Source organism: Vitis vinifera, chromosome 9 (assembly GCF_030704535.1).
Source record: "Vitis vinifera cultivar Pinot Noir 40024 chromosome 9, ASM3070453v1".
NCBI lineage: Eukaryota > Viridiplantae > Streptophyta > Magnoliopsida > Vitales > Vitaceae > Vitis > Vitis vinifera.
In genome coordinates this window covers 8,736,238-8,744,576 of record NC_081813.1, presented here as the reverse complement: position 1 = coordinate 8,744,576, position 8,339 = coordinate 8,736,238, and the positions used below count along the sequence as shown (strand labels likewise).

The 8,339-nt window shown below is 33.6% G+C and overlaps 1 protein-coding gene across 1 annotated transcript; it reads right to left on the bottom strand.

Annotated features, from left to right (window-relative positions):
* Positions 1-2,311: 2,311 nt before the first annotated feature.
* On the bottom strand, positions 2,312-6,381 carry LOC100265161 (putative disease resistance protein RGA4). Its single transcript, XM_010656644.3, has 2 exons — positions 3,500-6,381; positions 2,312-2,621 (listed from the first exon to the last, which is right to left on the bottom strand). Exon 1 carries the CDS (start codon positions 6,098-6,100, stop codon positions 3,548-3,550), a length of 2,553 nt encoding a protein of 850 aa, XP_010654946.1. The 5' UTR covers positions 6,101-6,381; the 3' UTR covers positions 2,312-2,621; positions 3,500-3,547.
* Between the last annotated feature and the right edge of the window lie 1,958 nt (positions 6,382-8,339).

Sequence of the window (8,339 nt, the reverse complement as noted above, 5' to 3'; positions counted from 1 at the left end):
GACATTTGGAGAATGGTTTCCTTCAAGTATGTGGGTCATGAATTTTTGGGAACAACAACAACAACAATTGCATTCCCAAAGTTGAAGAAACTGACGTTTGCTTTTATGGAGGCATGGAAAAAGTGGAAAGTAAAAGAAGAATACCATGTTGCAATAATGCCATGTTTCCGTTCATTGACACTGGAGAAATGCCCCAAGCTAGAGGCCCTGCCGGATAGCTTGCTCCGGATGACGCAGCTGCAGACTTTGTGCATCTACGTCTGTCCTGCCCTAAAAAAAGACCTCTGAATAGTCCACACATTTCGGTAATTACTAATTTATTTATTTTCTGTTAATTATTTGGCATCATATATTCTTCGATTTCCCCTAAAAATAGTTGAAATTGACAATGCTTGCTTGGTTAATCCATCTCTTAATCATTGAAGACCTCTTTCTCTATTTTCTTAATTTTGTCTCTATGCTATGCAGTAATCCAACACTGGCTCCGGCTTTGATCTTCTTTTAGGGTTTTCTTGCTATGATTTTGAAGAGATCAACACTGACCTTTGGGTGAAGAAATCTCCTGCCACAACCAAACCCACCGCTATGGCTGGTTACTGCCTCATCACCGCCATCCCGGAAGCTGTTCTCGCCACTAATCATTGGAGACGCCGCCCTTCACCGCCATGGATAATTCGGCATCGCCCAACTCGCTGTCGTTCGTCGCCAACCGTTGTCTTCCTCAACGTCTCTTACTCTTCAATGGAGAAGCCTGAAATTTACAGAGCCCTCCATAAACAATAAAAATGGGAGCTTGGCTCTCATCCTTATTGTCTCTGGTTTATGAGAATTGCGTAGAGAGGTGATTCAGGAATTTCTCCCTAAACTCTGTTTGGCAGCTAATTTCCAATGTGTGTTATTCTGTTTCTCCAAGGGCTGTTTGGATGGCTTGTTTTGAACATAGAGTATTTTTAAAACAGAAAAATGTTATCTAAAACAGTTATTAAACAAGGTCTTAATCTTCTCAATTAATTTTGGCTTCTATTTCACCCATCATTTCAATAGGATTATATTGCAATTTGTGGTGTCACTTTAATCATCTTAATTAATTTTGGCCTTCATATTCTATTTCATCAATGATTTTAATAGGATTTTGTAGAATTTGTAATTGCGAAGAACTTCATATCACTCCGTTCCCTAGATCATATAGGGTATATGTTATCTATCTAGGCTTCTCTAAATCGAATGTAATAGAATATGTAACATCAAAAAACCATTATAATAATTAGATATAGAGAATATAGTAATCATACATTCAATTTGAATGTTTTTGAATCGTTTCTAATCCGATGAAGATATCAAAGACCATTGTAGAAGTTGTTTACCCGGTATTCTTCCATTCGTTCTCTTTCAAGGGTATAAGAATGAAAAAATGGTGAACTTTTCTCTTTCGAAGCTAAGTAGGGTTTTTCTCTTTGAAGGCTCTTTGGAAGATGATAGAAAGAAGTCTAAAACCCTATCCCTTAAGGTGCATTTATAGGGTTTTTTGTTAGGTTTAAGTGACTTAATCCTAAATTGTACTTTGGTCACCTAAACTAGTTCACTTGAGTCTTAATTGATTATTTAGTTGTATTAGGTTCTAATTAATTAATTAACTCCATAAAAAAAATAAAATTTCATAAGGTTTAATGCATCTTTGCATTTTTACCAAAAACATCCTTATGTATAAATTTACTTTATATTTTTTAAATTCATTTAAAAAAATTTTAAATTTTGAGATAGTAAATTTTCTTTAACATTTCAATTTATTAAATTATTTTTAAATTACCAGAGTTCTTATATCTTATATAAAGAAACTACTATTTTCTAATTTTATAAATAAAAAACAAAAAGCATTTTATAAAACTAAAAAGTGTATCCAAACAAACACTAAGAACCTATTTGGTCGTTTGATTTAAAAACAATTTTTTTTTTTTTAAAAAGAAAAAACTATTTTTACAATATTCTAACACTGTTTTATCGTTATTCTCTTAAAACAATTTTTAAAAACAAAGTGAAATAGATAACAATTTTTAGAGAACAAATAAGAGTTGTTTTCACCAGTTTTTAAAAACGAAAGGAAAACATGGATCCATTTGATCATGTTTTCCAAAACTTGTTTTTAAAAATTGTTTTTAAGTTAAAGAATAAAAAACAGTTTTAAAAAATAAGTTTCATAAAACATTGTCAAATGGACCTTAAGTTAGTTGATAATGCCTCACATTTATTTGACAGAGCCCTCTCTAAGAGAATATTTTGTTCGAATTACAACCAAGCATTTGAAACCTTTGCATTGAAATTTCAAGAACATCCCACTTCATCCATTAGGTTAACAATAGATATGTCCTTACAACAAATCAGAAGAAACATCATGCATGCATGCATGCAAGTTCCCATCATTCGCAAACCATTTATGTTGTAGGAAATAAATCCAAACAATAATGTTGAAGTTTACACATTCTTACATATATAGGCAAACCAATAAAAGGGGAAAAGAAAAAGAGAAAAAGAATTTACAAATCACCAATTTGAAATTGATTCATAGACAACTTCACAATACATAGGTGTAGGGAATTTTCTCCTTTTTATTTGAACTTGCTTCTCTGAAACGAAAAACAATAGTGTTAATCTCCTTCACATCCCATAACCAATAAAATTAAGATGGAAAAAAGATAAGAAAGCAAATAAAATAAGTCAAGACAAAAATAAAGATCAAAGCTTGCAAGTAAAAATGACAAATAATAATAATAAATGATGCCTTTGGATATAATTTTGAGACAAGAATCAAATTGGTTTTTATTGATAAGTTTTGAAATTTTCTTTGCAATATTTTGAGCAAATAATCTAATAGGTTAGGCTATTAAAATATTAATTAGTTAACATTTAGATCATGTTTTTCATTTGTTTCATTTCTCATTCATTAATGTATTTGAAATATTATTTTTACAATTTATATATATACCCATGGGCCTGAAACCTGATCAATCATTGCGCCCATACCACCAAAAAAGGGGAAACACTAGGCCCATGGCCCAACAAAAGTCTACTCTAAGCCGAAAACCCCCAGCTCCACCAGAAAAGAGGGAACACTAGGCCCATGCCCAAGAAAAGTGTACCCTAAAATGGAATTTGATAATATATAACATTATATAGTACATATAGAGTCTAAAGATCACATAAAATCTCTTCTACACGGTTGTTGGAGGTATTTGATCATGTAACAAAACACTTTTAGAATAGAAAAGGTTTCAAGTTTTTTTGTACAAAAGGTTTTCATTTTTATTTCTCTTATTTTGCAAGGTGTAGATATTATAGGATAAACACTTTAGTAACAGTGCAGATGTGCCAAAATGGACCTATGGATACAAGATAATAATGTTATGCAAAATGGAAAGCTTCAGAAAAAGAATATTCATGAAATAGATTAATGTGTGCGATTATGGATGCAATGGAAATGAAAACTAAGATAAATTCAAATTACCTGTAACAAGAGCGACATGAGGTGAAGCGTGATGACCATTCAGTCCTGTTAATATTTGACTTCTGGGATATGAGATATTTTGTGCCCATCCTCTCCCATATCCTTTCGATAGCGTCGTTTCAGAACAGGAGAACCTGTGATGTCCAATTTCTGCAATGGTGTCCTCTGGAGCACGTGGTCCGGCAGTCCCTCCAACTTTGGGCAGCCTCTCATCATCAAGTCATTGAGACATGACATTATTGACCTCTCTTCGTTTTCTTTTATTTCCCATTGCTTCAATTCATCCAAACAAGAAATAGCCAATTCCTTCAGCTTTGGGAATACTGTTGATGATGATCCCAAAAACTCGCTACCTATGTATTTCACACCATCCATACCCCATATATCCAGCTTCTCAAGGACAGGCAGTTGCCCCAGAGGAGGCAAACATGGACATCGTATGCAAGAGTAGAGGTAAAGTATTTTTAGTTGAGCTAATGATGAACCCATCATCCAATTGGGCCACTCTCTATCACCATAATGGAATATACATAGAGATTTCAAGTTTGGATGGGGTTGTAGAGCTTCAGCCACACCCTTTGTCCCCTCCTTTTCACCAAATTCCAATGTCAAATATTGGAGGTGTACCTTATTCTTCAATTCTGCTTTTTCTGCCTCCCCTGCATCTTTCACTTCATCCAACCCTTGAATGGAAAGACGTCCTCTTAGGTTGTTCAAGTTTCTCAGGTCTCCTATTTGGCATTCATCATTGCCATGACTACTCACGATGAAAACATCCAGTGTCTGAAGAGAGCTTAATCTTCCAATTCCTTTTGGCAAGCCCTTTAGACTGTCAGCACCATAATTTTCAAGATGCCTCAAATTAATTAGTTTACCCATTGCCTGTGGTAGTTTCTGAAGACGGAAACATTGCTGAATATTTAAGGTTTGCAAATTATATAAATCACAAATTGTTTCAGGCAACTCTCTCAAACTATCACAGTATGATAGATTAAGGTATCTTAAATGTATCAATTTTCCTACCTCCTTAGGAAGTTCCTCAATCAACTGATTCCTGCTCAAATCCAATGCCCTAAGACATGTCAAATGCCCTAAGGCTTCAAGAACTCTTGAATGGAATGCTTCCTTAGCCAAGAGGGTGTGAAGATTCTTCATGTTATAAGTGGAGGCGAAATTAGGGGTACTCTCTCGGACAACTAAGTTGGCATGACGAATCTTTTGGAAGAATAAGTCCATACTCCCCTTTTTTTGGTTGTCAACCTCCACAATAAAGCATTCATTCTGAGTCAAAAATAGAGCAAAATCATGCACTATATCATGCATCTTACAACGTATTATATTACCATCATCATCTTTTTGAAAATCTTGGAAGAAAGACCGAGCAGCTAAATATTCAAAGTACGTTCTCCCAACCATCTCCATCTCTTTACTCCCATCAGAGTTGAGATAGCTTTGTGCCATCCACAACTTGATCAGCTCATCTCTGTCAATAACCGAGTCTTTTGGAAAAACAGCACAAAATGAGAAGCAGCATTTAATTTCAGGGGGCAGATCATGATAACTCAACAACAAAGCAGGGGAAATATCTCTTCCAAACACATCCAGCTTCCATACTTCACTACACAAAACATTCTCCCATTCTTCCTTATTATGTTTTGAACGCATGAGATTCCCTAAAGTTTTGATAGCGAGTGGCAAGCCCTTGCATTTGTCTGCTATTTTCTCACCAATTTCTTTTAAGTCTTCCATTTTCTCCCTATTCTTTCCATAAAAAGCTATTTGATAGAATAATGCCCGAGATTTGTCCTCAGACAATTTCCCTAAAGAGTGCATGTATGTAGTTCTCATCATCTCAACAACACTCTCTTTACGTGTGGTCACTAGAATTCTACTCCCTACAGCTCCGCTGGTGAGAGTGTTCTTCAGTTGTTCCCACAATTGATCGTTTTCGGTCCACACGTCATCTAGCACAAGAAGGAACTTCTTTCCAGCAATACATGTTTCAATTTTTTGTTGTAAAGCTTCCAAATCATGGAGATTACAAGACTCTTTTTGGAGGGCCTCAACAATAGCCCTACAAACTCTGATTGGGTCAAAAGGATCAGAGACACAGACCCATATTCTTTCATCAAAATGGGCCTTCACCTCTCGGTGGTTGTAGGCTAGTTGAGCAAGAGTTGTTTTGCCCATGCCTCCAGTCCCAACTATGGAGACTATGTAGAGGCCAGATTTCTCTTGACAATTGTTACCCAATAGATGGTCTAATATGGCCTTTTTATCCATATCCCGACCGTACACCTCTGAAATATCAATTGCAGAGGTAGTTATAAGTCGGCGTGGTCGTTCCTCACTCCAACTAGAGACAAAATTAAACCTAGTTCTCTCACGTTCAATGTCATCTAGTTGTTCCTTTATGTCCTTAATCTTATGGGCGATGTCATGGCGGGAAGCAACTTGCTTGAAACAGATAAAAGGAGAGGGAATAATGCAGCAGAAGCTTACCTGTTTCTTAGGCATGGCAGCATTTTCAACTCTCTCAATCTGTAATTTGAGAACAGCAGTGCTCCACTCATCCACCACGTCCTCCATTTGGTAGGCCATGTCCTTGAGCCTCTCCAACCAAACTTTTACACGCTCTTCCGTCACTTGTCGTTTCTCTGCGTCTGCAACAACGGCTCTAATGGTCTGGAGGCTGGAGCACCTTTGTGAGGTATTGAACTTCTTTCTTCACACCCACCACCAGTCTTACTTCTTGTTCAATCTGCTGTCGAGCCACCGAAGCCAACTGCTCCAAGACAATTGAAAGGAGTACGTCAGCCATAATTGGTAGAGATGAATATGGTGGGATTATTGATGATGAATAAAGCAAATTCAAAGATGAATAAAAAGAAGCGAATGGCCTAGGTAGGCCATTTTTATAGAGTTCCATATAGAGAAGCTTAACCACTCAACAACATAAGGTATAAGGTGCCTTTACTCAAACCCGTTATTTTCCATTTTTAAAAATATGCATTAAAATCCATGCTTCCTTGCTTGAAATTTTGAAATGAATTAAGGATGCTCAAGGACTCAAACAAGTTATACTTCTTTTAGTTTGTATGAAAATTGTTTAATTCTAGCCAAGAAGAGCACAATCCATGGAGTATTGAAGGAAATGAAGGAAAGAACAAAGGTAATTGAAAGTTAAAGCATTACTTCTTTTATTGACTTAGAGGTTTGCTTGACCAAAGCAAAAGCTATTAGGTGCTCGTCTTGTAGTGCAATCTTGCCCCTTATTCTTTTCTCACCCTCTGATTATTCATTGCCACACTATCATCCAATAGTTCAAAATGATCTCAGGCTCTTAACCGATTTTCCTATTCCTTTTTAATTTTTTCTTAGTGCAATAAAAAAAACAAAAAATAAAGACCAAAAGGGAGAGTTGGTGACCAAATATATGGATACTAGGATGAAAATGAATAAGAATGTTTGTTTATTAAAGTGGTATTTGATATAAAGTTAAAAAATAAATACTCAAAACCTGCTTTGTCTTTTGAGTTAAAAATGGTTTTTGTTTTTAAAAACAAAAATCTATTTAAAAAATAGTATAGTACTATTTGTTGTTTTTTTAAAAATTGTTTTAAAAACATAGAAAAGAGAATTAATCATTTTCTCTCTCAAATCAAAATAGTTATTACCTTTAGCATTTCTAATTTCATTATGACAAGAGTGTCATTTAAAAATTATTTATAATTAAATCTTTCCATATTAGGTAGAGTTTCTTATATATTTCAAATTTTATTATTTTTTTATCTCCTTTTTAGAAAATGCAAAAGAAAAAATCATGCCAAAATCATCCATTTCATTATTCGAAAATGAATTAATTTTATAGATATAACTTGAAATAGCATTTTGTAAATTTAGTAACTCTCATGTCATTTTTACATAACCAAATCTTAAATAAGAACAAAAATTGACCATGAATCCAAATTTTTTAAGTGCATGCTTGGGACATTGGAATAGAGAAGGAGAGTAAGAAATTAATTTCCTTCACACTTATTAGCATTAAAATTCATCTCTTTCTATATCGATAATTATTCACCTTCATTCTCATCCTATTCCCATATGACAAACACACCCTAAGGTCATGTTTGCTATGTGAGAATAAAGAATGAAAATGAATATTTTGTTATCATTTCTATCTTTTCTTAAATATGAATAAATTTGGTAATTTCCTTCACACTTACTAGCATTTAGATTCATTTCTTTCTAGATCGATGATTTTCACTTTCATTCTCAACCTATTTCCATTTTTATCCCTAAGCCCATGTTTGATACTTGAGAATGAAGAATGAAAATGTATATTTTGTTACTATTCCTATTTCTTCTGAAATATGAATGAATTCAATTATTTCAATCCTTGTGTTTATATGAATCTAGGAATATAAGATTAGAATGATTATTTATTTACATTTCAATATTTGATAAAAATGGAAATATGAATAAAAATAAATAAATTGTTAATAATAAATACCCCCACAAATAATAAAGTATTTTAAAATAACATCGTTTCAATGTTTTCCTTTTAGCTAAATAATAAGAGTAAGAAAAATAATATTTACTTCATAAATAAAAATGAATCACAAAAAATCATAAAAACTTAATGGAAATATAGGGATGAAATAGTATTTTTAAAATATTATATATCATTTCCTATATCAAGCTATTCAAGAAACCTCTTTATGAAAATCAATTTAATCTCACTTATAAATGAGATTTCATTCCTACTAAAATCATTATTTATTTTATTCTCATTGATATTTAAGTTATCAAACATATGAATAGATGAGAAAAAAAAAAA

Coding starts and splice junctions, on each gene's coding strand:
- LOC100265161 (XM_010656644.3), bottom strand. CDS start 6,100: ATGGCCTACCAAATGGAGGACGTGGTGGATGAGTGGAGCACTGCTGTT.